Source organism: Takifugu rubripes, chromosome 20 (genome assembly GCF_901000725.2).
Source record: "Takifugu rubripes chromosome 20, fTakRub1.2, whole genome shotgun sequence".
NCBI classification, from domain to species: domain Eukaryota; kingdom Metazoa; phylum Chordata; class Actinopteri; order Tetraodontiformes; family Tetraodontidae; genus Takifugu; species Takifugu rubripes.
The window spans coordinates 13,069,487-13,096,763 of record NC_042304.1 but is presented as its reverse complement, the minus strand read 5'-3'; the positions used below and the strand labels follow the sequence as shown (position 1 = coordinate 13,096,763).

Below are 27,277 nucleotides of genomic sequence, written 5' to 3'. Positions count from 1 at the left end.
ATGCTGCGACGCAAAACCAGTTTGTAGCGATATATAAATACGGCAGCACTCTGAAGTGGCGCCCATGGGGGAGGGGCCAATGGCAAACAACCCCTGTATTAATTCCTGATATTTACTTTTGTTTGTTTTCATTGGGTCTGGGGCTCCACGGGAGCAATTTCTGCTGCGATGAAACTGAGCAGAGTCCCCGAGGAGTTCATTACAGGGAGCGAGCCAATGCCCACCCACCCCCACGGCACCCTGGCCAAGAGGGACTCAGAGGGCCCAGAGGGATGGTTGGGTTGGGTTTGGTGGGTGGAGTGGATGGAACCTACTGGGTGCGTGAAGGTGTGGTGGGAGGAGAGTTGGGGGGGCAACAAGAGGGGAGGATAGGGTAAACATTTAGCTAATGACCTCAAGCACAGAAGGAATTAATGAAGCAACACAAATGAGGACATTCGCTCCTGGTGTGTGTGTGTGTGGGGGGGGGGGGGGTTCCCTCCTCATATCATCTTGGAAAGCTCAACTTCTCTTTGGAACAATTCTGAAGACGCAATTTGCCGTTTTTCCAAATTCAGATAATCTGCAGAATTAGGAGACGTTTGTCTGTTTCTGAACGCTGAGTTATTTTACCATAGTGGAACGGGGATTACCCACAATGCACCGCGGTTTTAAAGCAGCATTTAGGCAGCTTCAAAACAGTCGATGGTGGAGTTTGATTGAAAAACAAAATACTTTCAAGAAAAACGAGGGAAAAATGTCGGCGTGTGTGTGTGTGTGTGTGTGCGAGTGTGTGTGTGTGTGAGAGAGAGAGTTTTACATTTGACATTCATCTCTGATGTGATGCTTTAAATAAAATCCTTCAAGAACTACAAATAGTCCAACTCCCAGGAGGATTTTAAAAGCTTTATTGCATTGTTAGCATACAAAGCATTTGCAACGAAGACATCAAATGTTCATGAAACAACCAAAAACAACATAACATCGCTTCCAATATTGGACTGTATGGAGCATGACTGGACTCTTCAATGCAAACGTGAAAAAGTTGGGCGCCGCCACATGTTAAAGACAAGGAAACAGAACACATCCTGACAAAAGAAGAGACCAAAATTTTAAAAGTTATGTTGCAAGTAAACAAAAACCATCCCGTTCAAAGAGGATTAAGGCACCAGAACCCGACACCGGTCCCCGGGAGTCTTTAAGGTGACAGAAAATCACATGATTTAGAAGCCAAATATCAAATGATGCAACATTTTCTGCCACGCTGTAAAAAATACAACTGATTTTTTTTCCTTCTAGGCCCTACGTCTAGGCTGTAAAAGGCTTCGCTGTAAACTATTAAAGCTGAATAAAAAGGAACAAATTTAATATTTGGTTCAATGTGACCTCTTTAGGTCACATTGAACCAAACTTCTGTCGAGGTTTAAACTGAATATTTAGATGTTGCTAAATAAAACAAAAACCGGCTCAAATTGAATTGGACTCACAACTGTGGCAGAGAGGCGACGACAAACGGGGGAAAACACACACAGAGGTGAAAACTGGCAAACACGTTTTAAACAGCTTTACCAAAGTTAATAATAGAGACACCAAGAAAAAAACATGTGGACCAAAACAAAATAACTTAATTTTTTCCTCAACAGTATGAGCTTTTTAAACAAAAAAAAAAAAAAAAAGGAAAAAAAGGCAAGAAAGGGGGATTAATGAATTGTAGGGCTGTTTAATTTGAGAGGAAGCTGCAGAGGGACGCGTTGGCTTCTGTGGAAACCTGAAGATGAACTTTCTCCATCAGGTTTTTGTGGTTTATAGACATAAAAGATGATGTCTGAGTGGTGATTTTGCAGCCATGATCAAACATCAACGTCTCTCCGCTCATTTTTATGGACGAAAGCTCAGATAAAACACGGAACATTACTGAAAACTGGTAAATCCAACAACACTGTGTGGAACCAGATGAAGATTTACAAAAAGGCAGAAGAAAACAACAGGTTTTTTTAGATTCCCAATAATCTTTTGAATATTTTAACACAATAAAAGGAAAAAAAAAAAAGAATAATTGATGGTTTAACCACATCGAGGGCTGGTGGTGATAAACTAGTGTAAACCCACTCACCGTTCAAATAGATCCATTTATTCCTCAAACAGTTCAAAGAGCCATTAAACCTTCTTTGTTATTTACAGTCGAGTCCCATCGTTGTTGTTTTTTTTTGTATTTTCAGTAAAAATGTTTGCCTCTCACTTAAAAATGTACCTTTAAATGTTAAAAATCCTCTTTTCTTTGGTAAATCCTTTCAACCCCGAGCCAAGAACCAGACCGTTAAACAGCAATTGGTTCATGAGCACAACATTCTAGAGGATCCTCTCACTGCAAACCTGCACAGCAACATCACCAGCCAACATTTAGTCCACAAACGCTCCTGCGGCGTCAAACCTTCGCCAACCCCCGGCCAGAACCGTCCCTTTGGGTTTGCTTATTTTTACACCATCACGGGGAGTTAAAGCAGAAACGCGTCACAACATTTAATAGCAGTAAAGCTACGTGGAGCTGACGGGTGGACCGGTTTGCTGTGGGGGGGAGGGGGGGGGGGGGGGGGGTTCCTCAGTGACGGAAGTAAACCACTGACATAAAACCGCCTTTGTTACATCTTCAACGGCTCCTTCCAGGTTGTCAAAAGAGAGACATTCTGAAGTTTTCAGACAATACATAGGTGTCAAAAAGACTTACATTCAAAGTGTTGTGGAGACATTTGCTCGCGCCCCCCCCCCCCCCAGCAGATATCTACTTTACCCTCTAAATGATCCTCCCTTTCTATATACATTCATAATATATGATCACCCTGCCAGCCTTCCAGTACCAGGGTGGAAAGTGCAACGCTGCAGCGTCTCAACCATCAATAACACCATCACCACCTTCTGTTCTGCTGCCCTTTAGTCGAAATCTCTTCATCAGCGGTGGTTTTTCTGCTTTCTTTAGCTTCGCAAAACAAACCAAAATAACCAAAAGTCTGGGTTTTGAAGATAAGTGCCAGGAAATACTGAATCAATGTGGATTTTTTTTTTTCTTTTCTCCAGAGTTTAAATACAGGGGTCTTCACGAGGTTTAACTCGTCATCCTTACACGTAACGGGCCCTTTCTCTAAATCAATTTCACTACATTCCAGGAAACACGACGTCCGTGCCAGCAGCTGCTGAACGCAAACGGCTCCTAATGTGTGAAAATACAGGACGGCAGTGTCAGAGCCAACAGACTTACACTTTTGTACGATCGTCCACGTTTAACAAAAGACGGTTTCTTGCTCTCTGGGCAGAAAAGGTGGAGGAAAAAACATTACCGTCACCTTAAAAATACAATTCAATTACAAGTGTTATCACAAGGAATTAAACTGTGGATGGACAGTTAAAAAAAAAAAAAAAAAAAAAAGCTGACAGATGTGTACGAGTCCAGCATGACGAGCAGGGATGAAGGCGGGGAAGAGTTCTGTAGGCTACAGTGTGTGCGTCTCTGGGCTTAGCTGCCCTGTGTTATGCTCTTCATGTGTTTAGCAATGTCGTACACGTAGGTGATATCCGGCCTCTTCTCCGGGTCGGGGTTGATGCACATATCTACCAAGTTCCTCAACTAGTGAAGGGGGGGGGGGGGGGGGGGTTGGAGGTGAGGAGAGGAAAACAAACAGTCAGTGTCGATGTAGCAGGACGGAGGTGTGGTTTTATAAAGAGAATAAAAGAGCTCATCTTAAGCTGTTCACGAAGCTTTTCCCTTAATCGGGTAACGGGACCAGCTAAATGGAGCCGAGACAAAGACGCGAGGATGGGTGAGGGTGCTAATCATCCGCTGGTCTGCTGCATCCACGCACGTGCGCGCGCACGCACGCACGTGCACGAGCAGCTGCCACGCGGAGACGGCACTTAGACTTGAAACCGGTTGATTTCAGCAGATCGACAGACAGGCTCGCAGGCAAAACAGCCACTGCCATCATTAAAAGAAGAGGAGAATAAAAGATGGAGGGGAAAGAAAACATCTACACGGGGTTGCTATGGTAACTGTCTGCCGACTTCCTGGCCGCTGTTGCGTGGCACTGGCTTGGACGACTCCTCCTCAACCACAGAGAGGAAAAAGTGAGAGAGAGAGAGCGAGCGAGCGAGCGAGATGCAAATTTAGACAGTCTGAGAATTAGTCCTGCAGAATGGAGACGGAGCGGGGAAGAGCGGAGATGCAGATATGTAAAATATTCATGCGCTCCTTTGCATGGCGAGTGGGGGAGCACGGGGGGGGGGTGTCAGGTAGAAGAGGGTGTTAGTGAATGGAGGCGTGGGGTGTGCAGGGGGGCTGAGCACAGACGGAGATGGTTAAATGACACAACAAAGATGAGCAGCTGACAGTTTTCTGCCGATCCTTCAGGAGCATTGTTTACATCCAGACAGCCGCTGCAGGCAGCCCCCTCATCTCCATCTCTCCATCGCCCTGTCTCTCGCTCTCCCTCTCCCTCTCTCTTTCGCTTTGTCTCCCTTTCTCCGGGATGGGGGTGACATGCGGAGCAGATCTCAGAGTGGTGCGTGAAGAGGGAGCTCTTGCAACCAAAATACACACTTGCAAAATTGCTCCTGTGCTGTAAAAACACACAGACGCGCACGGAAAATTTGGGACGGCGATGAAACAACTTAAAGGATATTAGAATGTTTCACTATACAGTGAGAACATGGCCACTAATTGAACGATCACTTTGTTTAAAGTACTTCTCCAGAGTGGGAAGGATAATAAAATGATATGTATAAAATAAATAAGCTAAACTTTGAACTCTTTACACACGCCATCAGTGGCATTTCTTTGTTATCATTCTTGTGTTTTAGGGGAGACGTTGCTGGGAGACCATAAAGGAGAAGAAAATAAAGAAAAGAGTGTCGATGCTTCCGTGTTTAGGACGAACAAGAGGCATTTTCTCCTGCTGGACTCAGAGGTTGGGAGATCTTTTCACTATCAGTGTTATTCGCTCGTCACATGTTTAAACTAAACATGTTTAAACAGAAGTTTGCATGGCTGGAATCTGGTGAAATTATTAACGTTTTTTTTTTTGTATTTCTGATTTGTCCCCTACTTGCGAGACTGTCCTGGAGTCTTGTCTGGGCTCCACAGCGGTGCTGCGTGGATATGGTCATAAATGGTTAATGTGCGTCCCAAACCTGGTTTGTCTGGTGTGTCCACAGAGACGTGAGTGACAGCTGGGACGACTGCAGCTCTCAGTCACTGCAGGCAAAACTTGCTGCAGTGCGACTGTCCTGGATCACAGCGGAGGACAGACGGCCCGCGTCCTCCAAAGACTCGTAGGAATTTATTATTTCATCAATATCCACAGCGTACCGCCTTTAAAGACTCGGTTCTGAGCTGAATTATTTCTTTTGTGGCTTCATTCAGCCGACAGAAATTGTGGCGCTAACGGCAGCAGCACAGCACATTTTATAATTAGGATTTATCCAGTCGGTGAGTTTTACTGGCCATTATCTGCGCTCAGCACTGAAGCTGCTGCCCTTTACATGCCGGTATATAAGTCTACTACACGCAGAGTTATTGGGTGGGCCTGGAACACGCAGCACAGAAACCCCACGACAGCGCGGACGGACTTCCTTACATGTGTTTGCCTAAGTTCATCGGTCGTTAGCACCTGTGAGACGTGCTAGAATGGGTTAAAGTCCTGGTTTTAGCTTCAGCTTTGGCTGTCAATCACCGTGTAAAAAAACCAAAGCAGACTTTCACTAACCACCGCGCGTGTGTTTGACTTTATACGTTGAAGGGAAAGAGGCAGAAATCTTCGCTGGAGGAAGCGACATGCAAAGACAAAGCAAAGCCACGCGCATTCACACACACATCAGCATCAATCAGGGGGAAGGTGCTCGTTCACCGCAGCCCGACTATATTAAATCTTTGTGCTCGAGCGGGCCTAAGCAGAATTACAGCAGATGAGTTAACATTCAGTCGGGGGAAACATGACACTCCAGCCCATTTATTTCCACTCCACTTTGTAGCGTGGCCAGATGCTTTGGATATGTGCATTTAATTTAAAGTCCTAATCAGAGCCAATCTTTTGATCAGAGAGTAAACTCGTGCTGCATCGTGGCTCAAACAGTTGGGTGGATTTCATTTTATAAAGAAGAAGAAGAAAAAAAACACTTTGATTGTCAACAAAACTCAAAATCAGCAAACTGGCTCAGAGAAGACAGAACTGGCGGCGGCTGCTTCCATGAGCAGCTCGCTTCAAAGATTTTGGGAACGCTGAAGGTAAGGTCAGCTGTGCAGCACTTACCTCCTCTGAGTAGTGATCTGAGGGAAGAGGGGGGTAGTCACACTGTTCTATTTTCTTACAAAGGGAGTAAAGGTCCATCTTGTCCCCGTAGAACGGACTCTGTAGGGCGGCCATCTGCAGCAGAAGAATATGGACAGAAGGAGGAAGAATTATGGGATTTCAGACAGGCGACTGACTGATCACTGGATCAACGTGTCATGGATTAAATCCACACGTGTGCAAGTGAGGCAAAAAGACTACAAGTTTAACTAGAAGGTCTCTGAGGTATCAGAACTTTGTGAAACCTCGGAGACGAGACTCATTGCTGAGAAGTGTGAACGGAAACGTCAGCGAGAAGAGAGAAGCAGCAGCCGGGTGACGTCAGTCATGATACGTCCCGAGGAAATGAGTGCACAGGACAACGCAGAGTGCTGGTGCTTTCTACCGTGCTGGGCGGCATTCCCATTTTTAATATGTTCTTCATAAATGCACGCAAACACACACAAACCCACACAAACAGGCCGCACGCACACACACACACACACACACGTAATTTATGGCAGACGTATAAATTGGAACAGGGAGGATTACACAGATATAAATAGGATGAGAAAAAAATCACACGTTTACTATAGCACATAAAGTTGTTGAGTTTTTCTACTTTTTTACAGGTTTGTTCTGTTTTTCCACTTCAGGTGTGTATACAGCATTACTGGGGAGGATATGGTATGTGTCTGACAGCCTGTTAATTGGTGGAGGGGGAAAAAACAAAAAAAACAATAGGAATGCGTGTACATATGGATCTGATCCAGGTGGGATGTGCCAGCTTACAAAAAAATAAAAAAAATAAAAACAGACAACAGAAGCAAATATGCAGCTAAAAAAAGGACCATAAAATAAAAATCAAGACTGTGAGAGGAGCTACATATGGAAAGGTGAAGGTGGATTAAACACTTTTGCCCATTTGCAAAGAACAATATCAGGATTGTACATGAATAAAACTGATGATGACACACAGTTTGTGGCAAATTGCCTGAAAAAGTGCCAGCTTGTGGGCAGCTGGACACATCTAAAATATTAATGGTGCTGGAAAAAAGAAAAAAGAACCCAAAACAATTGTGATGGTGCAGATTCTGACAGAGCCCGCGTCACCACCTGCAGGCGGCGGCAGCAGCAGCATCTCAGTGGGTTTTCTCTCCTCTGGACATCACTTACCACCAAACATTCATCTGTGAGTCTTAATCAAACATCACATTAATGCAGCGCGTCCTCAAAAATAAACAGCCGCCGACCCCCGTCTGAAAGGAATCGGACAGTGGTCCCCCCCTGTTCTGACGACTGCTGAAAGAGGCTCAGCGGGAGGCTGACAGCGACGGGATGTGTGAGAAAATGCGGATCCCTGTGTGTGTCAGCGATGATGAACCTCCGCTGGGAACAAAGTCTCTTATCTGTTACCCAAGATTTCCCATTTGTTTTGGTGGCGATTAAAGCAGCAAAAGCTGATGCATTAAACCTACGGAGCTCATCAAAAACAGCTACGTCAGCATTAACGAGTGTGTGTGGGGGGGGGGGGGGGGGCTGCAGTCGGACTACGCCTGCCTAAAGACTCACTACCAAGCATATTAATTAAAAAACAAATGATGAGGAAATAAATACATCCGCACCCTTGTCACGGGAGTAAAAGTCATTTCAATTTCGCAAAAAGTCAGAGAAAAAGAGAGACACCAGAAGGAGAAGGGTTAAACAAGACCCAATCGTATTTTCATGCATCTTCTGCTTTTGACAGATGAAAAATGTCAACTGTCCTGTTTGTATTTGGGAGTTTTTGCACTATTCATCTGCTTCATTAGTGCCTGCTGCTCCCAGCCCCTGACAGCTGCCGGCCCCCTGTTCTCAGCACGCGCTCTCTCTCTCTCTCTCCCACACACACACACACACAGAGACGCACACACACCTTTTTTCAGACTGTGTCGTCGCAGTGGTTAGATGATTGACTCACTCTCTGACCTCTGAGGCCCTGGCGTGTACAAGCCTGTGTGTGTTTGGTTCATTGATATTCCAGAGACATGCGATGCACACGCATGCCTGCTGTCTGTCTGAGGGGTGTGCTCTGCTGGTGGCGTGAGTCTGTGCATGCACACACACACGGGGGGAGAGAGAGAGAGAGAGAGGAGGGAGAGAATAGCCACACGTGGACCCTCTCTCTCTCTCCTTTGTTCATCAGCTCTTCTTCAGCTGGCCAGGCTGTGGCATGTAAAAGGAGCATCGCCATCCATGTAACGGCGTCTGGGTGGAACCTTCCTGATCCTCCTCTCTTTCCCGCTTCTCCTTCCAAACCCCAATTAAAAGAAGTGATGAGGGAGTGACTTCTGCACCCTATTCTTCCATCTACCCCCTGGAGCCAATCCTGGCATTAAAGAACTTCTCACAACTTGCTCATTGATAAAAACCCAAACTTGTTTTTGGTGCATGAACGAAAACATCCGAACTGTGAGAACAGCGGTCTCACTCTCACACACACAGACGGGCAGGAAATGAGTGAGTGAAAGAGTATATGTGAAGAAAGCATGACTTTTTATGTGCTCACTGGTCCTCTATGTGGTTTTATGATGATGCATTAATCAGGGCGATGCGTCATGCTGCAGGGACAGTCATTAAAAATATACCTGCACCCAGGGCAGTCATCCACGGAAGAGGGAAAAACACTGGCAGAACGGACCAACCCAGTAAAAGTGTTGGGTTGGATGTGAGGAAGGATGTGTTCCTTGAGTTCACTTCCTGCTGCAGCTGAGAGCAGATAGTGTGCTGGAGTATTTAAGAAACACTTCAGCATTCTAGGTTTTGCATTTATTGGCTTTTTCTGCTGACAGGGCAAAGCCACTGCACCAAGTCTGTTGACTACATATTAAAATACGACCCCCACAAAAACACTGGGAAAGAGTAAACTTGGGAACAGCACTAACCTCTGAGCACCTCTTTAAAGAAAAACCCTACCATGCACAATTTTTATTATTGTCAACAAAATAACAAAAATTAAGGCATTTGTTCCCTTTTTAAATTAAAAGCTCTTCTAAATAGGCTCAAAAACAAATGAATTGACCGTTTGCTTCCCAAAGCCCATTAAGACTTAACAGTAAATATAGGGTAGGAAGGAAAGGTAAAGATGGGCTGTGGGGGGTCACAAACATATGGAGAAAATGTGACATAATAGCCACAAACGGGTCAGATAATTTGCTTGATTTGGCCGTCTCCTACAGGCTCTGTTAGGAGGCACATGTATGTTAACACGTCAAAAACTACACACAGGCTGTGAAACACATAAAAGGGAAACAAGGCTATCCACAGGCAGCAGGCTTTGTTTGTGAAAACCCCACTCGGATTTTCAAAAACATATAGAGACCTAGCCACAGGGCCAACTCATCACATGCCAACGCCAGCTGCCGGGAACCCAGCATTTTTGGGCCTCATAAAACCAACTGCAAAACAAGAGGGGAGGGAGAGGAATAAAGCAGGAGGCATGAGACATGAGCACAGTCAGAGGTATGGATGGCTGAGCTCCTACAGGAAGGAGACACATTCCAGTAAAGCTTTTCAAGATATTCTCCCCCCTTGGCTAACCTTTATACCAAACACAGCAACCGCAAAACATCCGTGCGAGCCGGAGACCTGAAGTGTGCGTGGAAAGCATCTCTTTTACAGGGAACACACCGAGCGGAGAAACCAATGCAGAAATGTGAGACGGATTTGACAAAGAACAACCGGAGAGAGCGATGCGCCACAAAGCCATCGACCAAATCCTTCCTGGTCATCCAGAGGAACATCCCCGATGACTTCAGCCTCCACGTTTAGAGGGGCGCAGGGAGTTGGGGTTATATGCACAGGGCAGGGTCAGGTGATGTAATTAGGTCAGACACAAGGAGAAAGGGATCAAAGAGAATGGAAGATAAAGATAGACGCACATACAATGACCAGGTATTGACAGGCAGACGCTTTGGACCTTAAACCAACCCCGAGGCATGAAAAAAAAAACAAAAAAAACAACGCAGGTTCTCTCGAACAGAGCAGTTCCCCACATAAAAAACAAAGATCCCTGGGATAAACACACAAGGATGGACACGTATACAAAAACACACACCGGCACGGCCATATTTTATGCTCAAGCAAGAATTTGACAAGTACCAAAGGGACGGTGTGCGGATTTCTATGTGAATTCCTTATGCCTTAAGGTTAAGTGAGGGAAAGGGAAGGCATTTGGAGGGAAGGAGAAGAGAGGATAGTATTTTAAGAAAGATGGAGGTAAAACAGAATGCACTATGGAGCTGAGTGAGAGGAGAAAGTGAGGGCTTGCTCTTCAAAAAGAATATGCATGGCGGGGTGAAAGCTGCTCTAAAAACAATAAGGTTGTAAAATCTTCATCTCCACGGGCTCCGTGCAGGGCTCACCTTGACCTGTTGGCTGGAATTCCGGCTCCAGTGTTTGTTATTTTCCCTTTCCACTTCTTCCCCTTTGCAATGGCTCTCCAAGCCTCTCTCTCTTCTTCAAGCCTCTCTGAAGACCTCTCTCTAGCTATACATTTCCTGTATGGATCCTCTTTTCCTTTCACACCTGTCATGTGGATTCTTTGCCTCCTGACCTCCTGCGGGAGCACCAAGTCGCCTTTTATTTTTTCACTTTTGCTTCCTGGCTCTCTTCATTCCTTCTCCTCATCTCCCCATCTTGTTTCAATGATTATTCTGGGCTGTGACCACTGGTAAATATCCAAAGGGTGATAAAAGTCCACGGTTGGGGCCCAGCTGAGCGTTAGTGCAAACCAATCAATGGTGTAACAATTTAACACGAACAGCTTCCTCCAACAAACACTGGAACTTACAGAAGTAAAAACACACTTTTATCATCAGCCCTGATGTATAAAACACAAAGGTGGCGACCAAGCAGAAGACATTTTTGGGAGAACTTAAAGGATTTGTAAAATAAAATCGAGGTCTGGGTTCACTTGACGGCCACCGTGTAAATTAGAAAATGAAATGCAGTAATGCTGCACAAGCCAACAAATTTGGATTTTATATCACCCTTATTGTAAAGAAACTAAAACGCAGACACAAATTGTGCTGAGAGAATGCGACCTACAGCACCGCCTGCTTTCAGCCAACCACAGCCCCGCCATGCCGCACTGCATTGTGGGGAGCTAATTAGCATGAAGGACTGTGGTCTCTGAGCAACCATGACCTGCAAGCCGAGCAAAAACTTCTTCCTAGCACTATTTCTCCACCTCTATGCCTGAGGCGCTGTGCAGAAGGTGCAGTCACTGGTGCGTTGAAATGCAGCCCAAGTGATCAGCGACTCGGGGGAGTTAAGAGAGGAGAGCAAAATGTGGGTGTTGCAGTGGCCGACTCTGAAAGCGCGCGCGTGCGCGCGCGTGTGTGTGTGTATGTGTGTGTGTCTTCTTGCTACACGTGAAAACTGGCAAGATGAAACATCAGATTGACTGTTCTCATCCCCGTCCATCATTGTTGGGCTCCTTGCTCTTTGTTCCCTCCTCCTGGGCTTATTTCCACTCAGTGTGGTCCACAGCAGAGCCCTGCGGTGCGCTGCTCCCCAGTACGGACTAATCAAACTAGTCAGTGTCACTGGGCGGCCTTATCTAAAACACATGGCTGTGTCAGTTCTCTTCACCCTCTAGCTTTTCAATGTTTAGCAGGTTCCCAGGCAAAAAACCCTTGAACCCAAACAGTCACAGGGGCTCGGCTAAACCGACCCACACCAGCAAAGGGAGAATAAAAGGTAGAGAATATAATTTAAGCACATCATTCCAACCAAAGTAGGCATATTTGTCAATTTACACCAATCACAGGTCATAGCTAAGGTGTATGTGAAGGCAACACAGACAGTTTGAATTTGGATTTGTTCACTTTTGGTTTTGGAAATATTCAGTTTAACCAACGCGTTTTCATGTCACTCCGCCAGTCGACTGCAAGACGAGAGCGGGAGCACGCATCGCCATGGTTTACCTCGTAAAGCAGGCATCCTAGCGACCAGATGTCAGATTTGAAGTTGTATCCATTTTCATGTATCCTCTCTGGTGACATGTAGTAAGGAGTACCCACTGGAACAGAGAGAGAGAGAGAGAGAGAGGGCTCATGAAAGTGACAGAGGTGGGAAAGAAAAGCAGCTTTAACATTTTTGCATTGGAACCCACGCGTCCCCAGTTCATCGACATCACTGACGCAGTTCACACAGCATAGAGAAGCAGACGGGGGGGCGGCGATGGCATCTCATACTGTCACACATTCAGGGGGTCGAGATGCTCGATGTTTAAATCTATTCGAGTAATGTTGGATGAAATAAGGTTAGCTGTCTCTGTGAACCCTCACATGGTGCACATGAGTGTACGAGTACCGTATAGGATATGTGCAGCCACAACATATGTATAAATCAGTTCTGATTGCTGAGGTTCTGTAATGATGTAAAACAGTAGTCTGAATACGTCCTGACAGCAGCAGCAGAGATTAATGCTGGCTCTGGTTTAGAAACTCAAGAAACGCAGGCGGCCAATGCGGCTGGCAGACATCCAGAGGATCGGCCCTTCGCCCAAACTGGACACACGCAGGAGCCACAGCTCAGCAGCACGTCCATAGCACACTCCTGGAAAATATGGAATATTTACTGTGTTCCCAGCTGAATGGCAAAGGCTACTTTTTCACTTGAGTTCTGTTTTCTGTGATTTCACATGCAGGAGTCTATCAAGCGCGCTCTGCAGAGGTTTCCCATTAAACACACATGGCTGAGGGATGGAAACTTTTACCAACCCCTCTGACTAAAGCAGGGCAAAAGGAGCCGATTCCACATGCTTTGGAGCAAAGGCGACACCGTCAGTGTAACGCTGTTGGACAGATGTGCCTTTCATATCTAGAAAGCTGAATCAATTCTGTTAACCACAGTCCAAAAGGACAACGGGGAGGAGTTTCAACAGAAGGTAACTGAACTAAAGGAGGTGGAAAGAAAACCATGGCAGTAAAAAGCCTTCCTGCGTCGTCCTCAGCATAATGTTAATGTGTCTGGTAAAATAAGGACCCCAGAGTAATTCTGCACATTATCAGGTCAGAGGAAATTCAATATTAGAAATGTGATTAATGCAACGATTATAAAAGAAGCCAGGAGATCTGAAGTCCGGAGGCATTAATACAAAAGCTAACCATTTTAATTTTGCTCCAGACCTAATTGGGTTGAGAAACACACTTATCCTAAATGTGTGGTTTCATATAATGAAGTGTTACCTGTCATTTCAGAAAAAAAAGCAGCATCTGCACAGACAAAGATGAAGCAAGAATGACCACGTAAGAATAAACACAGGACTGGGGATTGCTGCTTTAATTGGCCCTCCACATATACCCGTGGTATGTGAGATTGTGTGTGTGAGTGCGTGTACGGGTGCGCTGGGAGGTCTCACAGTGCGGTCTGAACAAGCTCCCCGAACATTCATTATTAGTTGATTAAAAGAATCAGCCTCTCTTATGCTAATAGTTGCATTAAAAAAGGCAGCGGCGCTGAGCCCGGGCTCCTTCAGCATGCTAAATTAAGGCCACATTACTTATTCATGCAAATAAATTGAAAGTCATGTTGGGATTGATTTCCATTATTGTGAATGGCTGTGACAACAGTGTATTCTGTGAAAAACAGGGTAATGGCTGTTGTATAGGAGGTGAGATGCCAGCCAGTATCAAGATCCTCCTGTTTAATGTGCTTTTAAATGAACAATTATCTGGGTTCTTTCAAACACGGCTGTTCATCTGACTGCAAATTATTTGTTATTCAAAATTAAAGCTTTGCTCAGACCATTAGGGCACGTTTTAAAACATTTGTGGGCTGTTGTCAATTTATTTTTTCGGGGATTTTTCCCTTCTCTTTTGAACAGCAAGTGAGCAGCAGCTTCTCAGAATCTCAATGAATTTCTCATTCAGACACAGGGTGAAGTCTGATTTTGCCTCTGTGCTATTGTGATTGAACAAATAAAACATTACACTGAAGGCAGCTGCAGCAGCACAGCCAGGGAAGGTTCTCAGAAGACATTTTCCATCCCCTTATGTGCCCATTATGGTTTTTCTTGCTTTACTAGAGGTCCAGCTGAGTCACCCTTGGTTGGATCGCAGCCTCCTTTTTGGTTTCACAACTTGCTTGCTAACTTTTACAAGATCACCCTGTCTTTGCATACATGCTAAATTGTCACTATTTCCAACAGCAGCCTCCCTCTGAAGTCTCTGTTTCTCGTTTTCCTTCTGCTCTTTTTTTTTGCTTTTACCCCCGTAAGAATCGTTAACACCTCTGTCATTACAGGCGTTAATTGCAGGTATGCTATACTTCTTATTACTGCCAATTGGCTAGTCTCTGATTTCAGTCTTGATTGCATGAACTTTCCAGGTAGTGAACAACTTTTCTTTCTTTTTATGAACCGTGTGTACATAATCCCTGAAGAACTCTGAAGATCGTGCAACGCATTTTGGGTTTTTTTTTTGTTATTGTGGGTCAGTGTAGTAAGAGTCTATAAGCCGTCATACGCGTGGACTTTAAAAGCGTTCTGCTTAAACTACCAGCCCTCTTTTTCTTTCTGTCACAGTTAAGCTCTTTTTTTATACCATACTCTCTCTCTCTTCTCTCCTCTCACACCTGACACACTCTGTTTCTCTTCTTTGTCACCTGTTCTTATCATCTCTTTTTCTTCTCCTCTTCTCTCTCTTTCTAGCTTAAAGTCAAGACACCAGAAAGGAAAAAAGTGTTGCGGGGAGGACAATTTAGTAAAGCTGGAGGGGGGTGTTGGCAAATAAAAATAGCAGATATTCAAAAACAAAAACCATGAAGTTACTTTCCCCTGGTTTCACTAGAATCAGGTTTAACTTCTGAAAAGAACCAACATAAGGAAACTGAAATGTTCTTATACTAATACTTATATACTAATGAATTTACAAATCCAAAGCAATCAATTAAAAAATGACTAATTTAGTTGTCTGCACTTCAGAGATTCATTTCGCAATCCTTATAAAAGAAATACGATAATTAGCTAAATCTGGGGGTTTATGACATGCAAACAAAGATTGTCTGAACGACGGGCGTTCCAGATGACCCCTCTGCTTCTGGGGCTGCCTGGCCTCACACGGCCTGAGGAGGGCGCTGTGGAATCAAGATTTAATGAGCAATCATTGCGTCTCCTGCCACTACACATGGTGTCGTGGATCATATGATTTACACCTTCTCATAGGCTAAGTTGCCGCTGCAGAGTCTGAGAATAGCATGCTGTCTGTGGCATTAACGGATGAACATCGGGAAGTGAAACAGTGACGCACCACTTTATAAACAGGCTCAGTTTTCTACAATTTAGAGAAAAAAAAGCGTGGGATAATTCCAGCTGTGTTAGAGTTAAGTGGTCTCTCTAGATAAAAAATATAAAACATGAAAATATCCAGCTGTTGAATGATGTTGAGGATGCCCCGTATTTATTTTTATTCTAATTTCCTAATCATTTATGACTAAAAAGTCTTTACTGTGGGTACAGCTCATATCAATCATGGCACGTCTTGTTCTTTCCACGCTTAAGAAAAAACAGTTCCAGGGACATTTACAATAGGTCACAGTGATTAGTGCTGGTAGGAACAGGTTGTTAACAAATTGTTAATGGGTACGCTTGTGATTTAAACACTTGGGCACCTTTGAACTGAGAAGATCAGAGGTAAATGATTGCATGCGAGTGTGTTTGCAAAGCATAAAATTATGTATTTAAATATGTGGCAATATTTGGTGGGAGAGCTTTGGAAAAGGAGACTCAGAACATATTTTAGTTTAAAAAAAAAAAACTTAAATTCACAAATTGTATCTATTGTACAGTTTGCAGCACTTGTTGAAACTAAAAAAAACAAATTACTACGATTTTGATTTATCTTCTGTGCCAAACGCCCCCATCACTGCCAACAATATCCTTCATTGTAAAGTTGCCTGGCTCATTTTACAGCACTCATTTACAATCAGATCTATGTGTCAGAGAGCTCTGCCCAGACCTCATCTGTGTTAGGTTTAAAGGTCAACGCGAGAGGAAGTGGCTAAGTGGCCTATGAAAGGGCAAAAGCCACGACCAGGCAGCGTGTCTACGGAACACGCAGCTCTGGGCTCAGCCAGCTTAATGAAACACTTCCAACACTGAGTGATTATTGTGGGCAACCATGTCCAGATGCATGTGTGTGCTCACATGTGAAGAGTGTGTGTCTGCGCGTGTTTGGGCGGCTGTGATTTACCGAGCGAGTGAGCAGCAGTTGTTTTCGAGCTGAAGAATCGCCCCAGTCCCAAGTCTCCTAGTTTCACTACTCCTGTAGCTGTGATGAATACGTTGGCTGGTTTGATATCTGACAGAAGAGAGCAGGAAGATTAGGGGAAAAGTGACACCAAAATAACAATCTCAGGGACCGGAATACTTAATGCTGAAAGTTTAAGCCTGACAGTGAAAATATTAATTGAAGGCAACACGAACCAAAGGGTTTTGGTTGCGTTTTCCCTTTGATATGTTTTTCTTTGAAATGTAATGCCCCAGTGTAATTATAAATGGATTCTGAATAGGCACCCTGTTAAGTGGCCATTAAAACTCAGAGGTCATTAGTGTCGCTGCACTCTAATAATAATCAGCCCAACGGAAGTTAAGCACCTGTAGGCTGTGTGTGTGTGTGTGTGTGTGTGTGTGTGTGTGTGTGCGTGTTACTGTGGAAATCAACAGGCCTTGACCAGGTCCTACAGAAAGCATATGTGCCCGTTAACACCATGTTGTCTGCACAGTGTGCACTTCTGCTGTCTGTCATATTCAACTTCATCATCTAATCATTTCCTTATTTCTATTTAGGAGAGAATGCAGGTTTAAATGAAGGCAGCAACAGCAGAATGTTGCATTACTCCTCATGTGTTTGAGAGGTTCTCTTCAAATGAACAACTCAGGTAGATGGAAACATGACGGTCTACACCAAGTGTGGGAGTTTAAGTGTTTACCAGGATCTAATCAATGTAAAAGAGAGAGAGAGAGAGTGTGTGTGTGTGTGTGTGTGTGTGTGTGTGTGTGTGTGTGTGTGTGTGTGTGTGTGTGTGTGTGTGTGCCAGAATTACCTCTATGCATGACTCTCCTGGAGTGCATGTGTTCTAGCGCACTGCAGAGCTGGACAAAATACTTCCAAACCGACCTTTCTGGGATAAGCCTTCTCTGCTTCTTAAAGTGCTATAAAATAAAAACAAGCACACACACACACACGCACACACGCACACACACAGAGTGTAACATTAGCATACCTAGAGGAGAGAACAAATAAATTATTTTTATAGCTGTGGGAAAAATTGGTGCAGCATGGAGTAACATTTTTAAGATAGCACACACTGTACCGTAAAGACAAAGTGTTTATGTCAGTGTGTGTTTATACTGCATCCATCCCCAGACTGGGTCCATGGTGCAGACTCCACAGTTAATAGAACCCAGACCACTCTGCTCCCAGTCTGTTTCTTACCTAACCGATCTCTGTATCGTTTTCACTGCAGTCCACAATGGAAAGCACATGCACTCGCAAAACTGTGGTACCTTCCAAAACTCTTCCATCTGGCACACAGCTTATTCCTTAGGTACAGTCCAGCTTCCGATGGCTCAATTTTTCCAGTTATTTTCCTTTATTGATTAACTTGCTTATTTGGCTGGGCTAAGTGAGTGGGTTTTGGGATCACCAACATTAGGGTATCCAGAGCCACCGCAGTGACGACTACCTGTCAAATTATTATCATGACGAGACCAGGATCAAATATGAGCGGATAAGATCGAAACAGTGTAACGTTTCACTCTGCCTCTAGGATCTAAATGTGTGTGCTTATGGTTCCATTTGCAAAGGAGACCAGAATGTTGAATGTGAAATACACAACTTAGCATGCACCAACAGCTTTAAAACACCCTTTAAAAGGAAATGACGACGATTCCTTATTATCAAATATCCGTACGAGTTTCTGGAAAGTTTGACTGTATGCAGAAATGAATACCTGCACAGTGAGTGTAAGGGTCAAAGTGTCAAGGACACTGCTGGTAAAAATGATCTATTGCTATCACCAAGTAATGAGTGAGTAATGGAGGAGTAGAGAGGAAAGATGGCAATGTGAGTAAAGGGAATGTACATGACATTAAGAAAAGCTATAAAATGAGGAAAGGAGAGAAAGAGAGAAGAAAAGACGGGAGAATAGACCTTGGCCTATATCCAAACAAAGCCGTAGTGAGCAGCCATTCTTCCCTTGCCCTCCATTTCCATATCAGAGGACTGTTTGATGTCAATGGGGGAGCACATAGACGCCCACCAACACCACCGCCACCCTCTTCTCCATGCCTTTAATAGCAAACACTGCACATGCAATATTCTGTAAGTGCATGCAAATCAAGGACCATTTGATTTCATTTGAATTCTGAGATGGTCAGAGAGAGAGAGAGAGAGAGAGAGAAAGCAAGGGAGATTGGTGTGAAGGAGCAGAAATCAAAAAGAATAAAAAATGTTAAATTTATTCATCAGTGTTCTGTTTTACATATGACACACTAATGTGTTTACGATGGGATGGGATGGCACACACCTCTGGACACACACACATATACATACATATACATATATATACATACACATACACAAATATCCATAAATATATAAACTGAAGTGCAGCACTGAACGTGTGTTGCAGTGTTTCCACACTTTTCTTGATTTCAGTAGACCGTATGCATGTATTCGCTGCGTGTAAATGAGTGTGTTGAGCCTGCCATGTTCACTCTGTTGTACCACTAATCCTCACCTCTCCTAATTTGTTGTGTAGAGCTGCACGGATGTGGAGCTGCTGAGTCTGACTGCAAACAGCTTGTTGAGCTGCGCCGATACCACACAGCAGCATCATTTATGCATGGGAGAAGACCAGGCTTTATACTTGCGCACCACTAATTTGCTATACTGGCAGGTTTTCATAATATCCTCCACCATGCTAGCACACACACACTTACACACACAGAAGTGATCCGGGTTGTTGATCCGGGTTTAAGGGTAGACGCACATTATACTGATTTAAGTCAAGCAGAAAATCCCACCAACCTTGAGTTTGTATCTATAGTCCAGAAAATATAGCAAATAAAATACACAGCTGTCTTTCCTGCATATGCATCGCGTATGCTCTTAAAAATAAAAAAACACTAACGTGTCTTTTTTTCATATTTACTGGACAAATGTCCACGAAAACACTTCCCTAAAGTGGAGGATGGCCAGTATAGGACAAACCAAGACACCGTAGCTCAATAACCCGTCACAACTGGTATCTCAGAGGAATAAATCTAGCTCACTGCAAGTATCTCACCCCATACGTAAGCATTTAGCACGTGTACCATAAAATGTGACGCTAGGACCAAAGAACTTATGGAGGGATGAGACATTCCAGAATTTTAAGAGCATTATTCACTGAATCTATTTCCCCCCACAGACGCTGCAAATGTCAACACGGACGGCCAGATTAAAGGCAGCTGCAGGACATTTTATATTAGCTGTGTTTTTGGTTTCTGGATGGACCAGATGATTCAGAGTGACTCAGTGTCAAAGACCTCCTGCCTCCTTCCCTTAGTTTTAAACCACATCAGCAGTTTTCACAACTTTATTTTTCTTTAAGGGGAAAAAAAGGTTATCTGCTGAAGCGAGATTTGGCATTTTTTTAAATTCATGAGTCCATAATGTTCAGCAGCGTGGTGTGTGTGCCAGTCCTGATCGACCGCCGTGGCCTTGGCAACCTTACCTTGATCATACGGGAGAGATCTCCTGCATCTGCCAGCTCCAGGACGATGTTCAGCTCATTGTCCTCAATAAACGACGCGTGGTACTTTATCACGTTGGGATGGTTCAATTGCTGTCAAGGGGAAAAAAATGAAAATTTTCCAGTCACAATAATTCATGAAAGAAAGAAACAAATAAAGGAACGCCATTTTTTTTTATCCCTATACCAGTTATCAAAAAAAGATTTGCACTATTGAACAAAATGAATATCAAAACATCTGAATCCATACTTGAAATGCATATTTAAATAAGTGTGGTCCTAATGAAACACTTTTGTCCTCTAGTGTGACAAATCTGGGTGACATGTCACAACAACTCAACTGTCTGATGACAACAACCCATGTGAAACACACACACACGCACACACACACACACACGCCTGACAGTCAGATAAACAAGCATCTCGGGCTTATCTTTGACTGAGATTTCTTCCTGTTGGTTGGTCAATAAGGCAGGATCAGTAATCCCATAGTAAACAAAAACTCTCTACCCATCCAGTGCGGGGGGGGGGGGGTAAAGGGGGTTGTGATGCAATGAAGGGAACAAAAGAAATGACATTGTGACATAAGTAAAAGTAATATTTGAGACAGGGCAGAGTTGAGAGGGAGGAAAAGGACAGTGTTGAGAAACTGAGCTTTGGAGGGAAAAGGTGTGCAGAGTGAGAGAAAGGGAGGGATGTTGATGCCTGGAGAGCTGGAGACAGGGAGATATGTGGCATGGTGATGTCAAGGGGAGATGGGAATGCGTGATGTGAGCAGACGGAGCAGTGTGACACGCGTCCTCTACTCGGCTCCACTTCGCTTTCTCTGCTGTGATTAAAGAAATGTTCATGCTCGGGATGATGCAGAGAAGAGGGCCAAGGAGAGCACAGCGCCGTACACTGCGCCCTCCACTATAGCTCTGCATTCTTCCACCATCACCATTCTTCTCGCTTCTTCATCCCCCGTGTCTGTCTTTCCTTCTCCCTCCCTTGCCAGATGTATTTTTGGCTCAGAGTCACAGTTCTGCACGGCTCCACACAGTAGCACAGGCAAGGAGTGATGACAAGTCCATCCCCCACTACCCCACTCCTCTTCCATAAATTGAACCTCAGGCAAAAGCTATATTGCAATGAAGAGATGCGTTCAACACGATGTTGATGTTTAGAACCGAGATTTGAGCCAAGTGCCACGACTGGAAAGCTTTACATGACGTTTGCATTATTTTGCAGAGCTTCACACATCTGAGGAGCTGATTATGTTTGACACTAGAAAGAAATATATATATATAACTGATGGATTAGTTTGATTTATTAACAGCTTACAACAATAAGACAATATGAGGAAAATTGTAACAGCATGATAGCTTCCTTTTGCTGATTAATGGAGACCACTGGACTTCCGAATACTGAAGGAATTGAACAGCCCTGGGATTTGAAGAATGAGGAAACTGCTGTGGATGTTTAGCAGAGAACAGGCACTTCTGCACTGAACAATTCCAAACAGGAAGATTTCAGACAATGAGGCCAAGCAAAAAGTGAGATTCTCCATTTGGAATCATCTTCCCAGAGCAAGAAAATACAGATGAATGAGTTCACACAAACACAGACAGACAAACAGGCAGACTGTTGAAGGGCCATGACTCTTTCTGTGTGTGTGTGTGTGTGTGTGTGTGTGTGTGTGTGTGTGTGTGTGTGTGTGTGTGTGTGTGTTGGCGCGCCAGTATGTGTGTCCTTTCAGTCTGTCCATGCCAGTGTGCCTCTCATTATTCTGATTTGGCTGTGTCTCCTGTTGTCCTGTCTAGCGGGGGATAAGGCAGAAGGACCGTCTCTCGCTCACAGCCTCGCTCTTTATTATCGGGCTGGCTGGGCAATGCAGGACTGAGCGCAGCTCACATGTTCACAAGCCATCGGGTATCAGGAGGAAAAGAGACGAAGGGGAAACTGTGAAGGGATGGAGAACGAGTGGGGAGAGGGAAGGAAACGGCAATGAGTTATGGACAGAGAAAACATGGGAGATTTTCTAAATTATTCTGTGAAAAAGCTCAAATGTGGGCTGCCTGATAGGATGAAATAGTCACCTGCTTGAGGGTGACATTTTTACCTCGGCCTGACCCCCACTTTGGAGGTCAGAATAATAGATAATCCGGGCGAATCCCACTGTCTTGTGCTGTCAAGTCAATAATCTCCTACTCAGATTTCAGCTCTCTACAGGCTCTCGCCTACATTTGAGTATTGTTGCCTTTGATTGGACCAAAGAGCCCCAGGAGCTTCACTGATGTGTTTGAAACAAACTAATTGGTTTTGTTTTCTTCTCCTTATGTGTATGTGTCAGTGTGTGTATGTGCACAAAACGCCTGCAGTGCACACACACTTGTAAAGACGTGCTTCATATATGGAGGGATACACTACCAGGAATATGAGCACACACACACTCACACTGCAAGCACATAACTCTGACACCCATCTAGGATCCTGCTGACTGCAGGGAAGGGGGGGGGCACCAAGACTGTCATTAGCTTGTTTATTAGAATTTGAGAGCCACCCATCTGACACGTGTTTTGTGGCAGTTTGATAAATGAAACCACTTCCTTCAGAATAAAGAGAGTAAAATAAGACTGTGGAGAGGGAGGAGGTGAAACATCAAGTGGGAGAATCCAAATTTTCCCGCTGATCTACGGTTACCCTGGTTGAAACATTCTAAAAGATAAAAAAAGGAAAACCAAAAATAAAAAATAAAAAAAACAACAGCAGTTTTGGCATTTAAAAAAAGAGTCAATGTGAGCCTGAAGGGATGTAACACTGGTTCAACAACACACACGCACATACACACACACTAATATTCTCACTAGTGCGCCTAAAATACTCCTCTGCATTCATATCCATGCAAGGAGACGTGCACAATGTGCATATCCCCACACACCACTGCCAAAATCCAGGCAGTCTGGTGCACATCAATTGTTTTTCTTTGGTGGAAGGTCTCAGCTGAGGCACCTTAAGAGAACAGAGCACAGCGCATGACGCCGTCTCCCTCCTCTCTGGTTCTTTACCTTAAGGAGATCTATCTCTTTGATGCAATCTTGCCGAGCTTTGGCATCCATCAAGTCGAATATCTATCAAGAGATCAAAAGGGGAGAGAGAGGGAGACAGGACAGAGAATGGTGTTATGACATATTGAAGAGATGCTAAGATGGAGAGATTTAGAGAAACTAGGAAAAAAAAAACAACAACTTCCCAACAGAGGACACAGTTGTTGTTATCCACAGTGACTACAGGTGTTTCACGAGCGTTTAACATATATATCCATTTGTAAGGTGTTTATGTGAGCGTGTGGATGAAGCAGAGCATCATTTCCTCTGTTGGTGCGTGCACATGCATGCTAGTCAGTGTAGTCTATGTATCTGCATGTTATCACCATCAAAATGATATTAATTCTATTCTTATTACCTGAACCTTCTTCAGGGCCACCGATGTGTTGCCCAACAGGTACCTGGCCTGGTACACCTCGCTGAACTGACCGCGTCCAATCTTCTTCTCAATCTGGAAGTTTGCCAGTGAATTATGGCCCATATCTGGTTGCAATGGTTTCTGAAAGATTTGGAAACAAACAGCACTTGTGAGATTTGGACACGAAGTAGATTCTGTTCCAGAGATACGGTAGAAAAAACAGAGAATACTCCAAGAACATTAACTGAAACTGAAACTTGACCTTTAGAATTGAAGTACATTTATAAAACCTGCATGATAATTGCAATATTAATTCCTGGGCTATTTTTAATAATGCCACAGTGACCTTGAACTTTGGTCGGCAGAAGCTGTTGGGGCTTTGCCGGAGTCCCAGTGGGGAGTGTCACATTCAAATTAACACCTTCGTGTGAGCTACGCTGCAATCATGAGGATGGGATGGACAGGCCGGCCGAAGACGGTACGGTCAGACATCTGATCACACCGACCTTGACGCTGAATCACGAATCCTCCTCAGTTCAACCTCGAGACCATGAACAACACGTGCTGCATAACCTTGAAGAAGAATCCACTGCAAACATTGTGCTGCAACTATATGACGTCCAAAGACGGCAGACAAACAATCCCACCACGTTTCAAATTGAAACATGGCTGAAATTGTTGGTTGTTCTGTCCTTATTCTCTTTTCCTTCTGTCTCCTTGTTTCAGCTGTTTTGTGGAAATTAAAACTGAGCTTGGCGATCCTGACAGATCAAATGTCCCGTTACATAATGTTAGCATCTTATGACTGCGTTGCCTGTCTTGGTGTGTGAGATCAAACGTTCCCGTGTCCTCCGTTTGTCTGCCAAGTATTCGCACCAACAGTCTGGCACTGGGCCACAGAGTATGCTCCTCTGGCCTATTCTCTCTGAACATTCTACCACTTGGATTTGATATGTGGGGAGGGGAAGCACGGAGCAAGCTGCTTGACCTTTACAGCCTTTTGGTTAACTTTTACAAGGCATTGGAGGGTGCAAACGGAAGGTGACGGATATCAGAATGCCACACGTCACCAGCACTTCTGCCAATATGGTAGTGGGAGAAACTTTAGGGCAAGCAGCTCAGGAGGGTGAGAAGCAAAGGTCAGGAGGAATCTCTAAACACTGACGCATACAGGAAGGCAGAGTCATCATACGTATGTGTGCTCCACCTGTGTTCAGCACTATTGTAAGCAAAGGTGTCTTAATAATACAAGGAAATCCAATTTTACTTTAGTAAAAAAAAAAAAAAATGGACAGGATCTCGACATTTGCTTACCATATTTTTATAGACACACTGACAATGAGAGAGAAAATTACCAAATTTTGGTTTTTCCCCCTACTGGTAGTCTGGATGGGTCATTTCTTATTATTTTTAGTGTTAAGCTTAACGTTGACAGCCAAGTGGAAAGGCGTGAGCCCATTAAGATGCCCTGTCCAATTAACACTTGACACTGCTGAGGTGTGTGCATTCTCCACAATGACATCACCATCATCCCAACGTGTCCAAAAGTCATTCTGACAGAGAGCATGACACACTGCTGTGCTCCCCATTATAAATACATATAGTTTAATGGGTCGGCTTGGACAACCTTAAACCTTTTTGTTCTTTAACAGTAGCTTTGTTAAAAGTTTTATACGCCAAATACAAACAACAAATGTGTCACATTATTGAGATATTGTGCAATGACTTGTCATTATGGTGACAAAAGAATTTGTCCGAGGATACAGGATGAACAGTGAATGAGTGAGAGAGAGAGGGAGAGGGAGAGGGAGAGGGAGAGGACAAGAGGGCATTGCTTTCATTCGCTACATGGTAGGTTGACAAATGTTAGTATGAGCCTCTAAAGCGCTGTGACAACCGCCTGCTGAGAGCACAGTCTTGCTAATGTGTCCTGGCATGCCGGCCCCGTAATCACACATTTACATATGCAATGACCTACATTTGCATGTCAGATCGCACACTGTCCAGCATGATTAACAGTGGGCACCTCCCCATGTGGAGTCGCCCTGGGTGGCAGCAGAGGCCATGCAAGGGCGGAAGAGAGGGCTGCAGGGAAGGCGGCTTTTTTGGCAGCCAAGGGGCCGGGCTGCCAGGCAGGATTATGTCAGCCAGTGGCCCCGGCATTAGACACTTCATTAGAGCTAATCTGTTTAGCAGTGGGCAGTGTATGTAAACTTCACAGGCCATTTGCGGCACCTCTTTGCCCTCTGGCCTGGCCTTCAAAGGGCAGCCCGGCGAAAGCTGACTGACAGGCCGTCTCATCTGACGCACAATCGGGAGCTTCCAGCTGAAGCACACACACGAAAGCATACGTATATATGGGCAGAGAGGAGCGGTGAACAATGCAGGGTTCAGGATACGTACGTAGCTGCATAGAACACAAGAACGCACCTAATCTGGCTAATTTAGAACGACATATGTAACATTTACATAATGGCTTTGTTTTTGCCAATGCAATATAAAAATATTAATTGTCACGATACCTGCAGCTCCCGTGCACTCTATATTCCTGATTGTTGAGTCAGTAATTCCAATGAGTTCATATTTTCATTAGTATTGGTCTGTCAACTCTCTACTGGGCCAAATTAATCAAGCAAGCAAGATAATGCAAAAACTGACCCGTTTTACATCAACATGACAGAGACAAAGCTAGGGCCCAATCCAGAAATGATGGTACAGTGTTGGGATCCAAAAGGCCCCCTCATGCTTCTAGTTTTTTCTGAACCCATTTAATATTTAAAAAAAGACTGATAGTAATTAAGTAATTAATGAACACCCAAGATCTCAGAAGTAGCCTATAAATCGCAGCCAAAATTCACTCACGGGAATCCTCAGTTAAATCATTAACCACTTTTACTTGGCTGTTGGCTTGTTTTTATTAGTTAATGACGCAGGTGCACGACTGTCACACACAGACTGATTTACACTGTAAATTTTATTCGATTTGGATCAATCATTCCGTACTACGATTACACTATGGTATGCTCCCAATATGTTGGTAGCGACAGGGGATAGAGATGGCGTGTCACTGCTGCATGGTATTATGGGTAACATCTATGAGGGACAGCATATCTGGTGTATAAAGGTGATGTAGAATCGCCATGGGCAACACGCTGGCAAGAGGGTTAAAAGAGAGAGAGGATGTGGCAAGAGACAGCCAGAGCAGACAGACAGCTCACTGGGAGAGGTGTGATTCCGGCTGCCCAGTAATGACACCGCTGCAAAACACAACTGACACGACACATGCAGAGTGGAAGAGGCGATGCAGGAGACAGGGACAGGGAGACGGTGAAAGAGGGAAACGACAAGCAGCAGAGGGAAGAGGGTGTGATGTGACAGCCCTGCAGCGCCAAACGCCTGCCACAGAGAGGCCAGAGGCAGCACGGAGGTGCTGTCTCCCATGAAGAGGCGTAGCAGGGAGGACATGTCCACACCAAACTGGTGCTGCTGGAAAAAGAAATCAGCATTTTAAAAATGTCTAAAACTGGAATGAACGCATTTTTTTTTAATGTGAAGTTGTGACCAGATGCAATGTTGCCACAGTTAATGCAAATTTGCCCTTTTGCGGTTTAATTTTTGCTACTTTTCAAAATTAAAAATGGACACTGCTCCCCCCTTGAGAAAGCAAGTGTATTTAATGGTGCGTTTTGTGACAAGATGAAATCAAAAACTGCTTTTAGTTGTAAAGAAAAACAGCCTAGGATGGATTGTCTTCG

The 27,277-nt window shown here is 44.3% G+C and overlaps 1 protein-coding gene across 1 annotated transcript in view; it reads right to left on the bottom strand.

Moving 5' to 3' along the window:
* Nucleotides 1-870: 870 nt before the first annotated feature.
* nek7 (NIMA-related kinase 7) overlaps nt 871-27,277 on the bottom strand; it is a 46,885-nt gene continuing 20,478 nt past the window's right edge. The window contains exons 3-10 of the mRNA XM_029828005.1: nt 23,523-23,663; nt 23,126-23,188; nt 20,061-20,171; nt 17,385-17,493; nt 16,532-16,639; nt 12,263-12,357; nt 6,276-6,389; nt 871-3,598 (exon numbers count right to left, since the gene is read on the bottom strand). Coding sequence (XP_029683865.1) covers nt 3,488-3,598; nt 6,276-6,389; nt 12,263-12,357; nt 16,532-16,639; nt 17,385-17,493; nt 20,061-20,171; nt 23,126-23,188; nt 23,523-23,663 — 852 coding nt within the window. The 3' untranslated portion in view covers nt 871-3,487. The remainder of the gene's footprint in view (nt 3,599-6,275; nt 6,390-12,262; nt 12,358-16,531; nt 16,640-17,384; nt 17,494-20,060; nt 20,172-23,125; nt 23,189-23,522; nt 23,664-27,277) is intronic.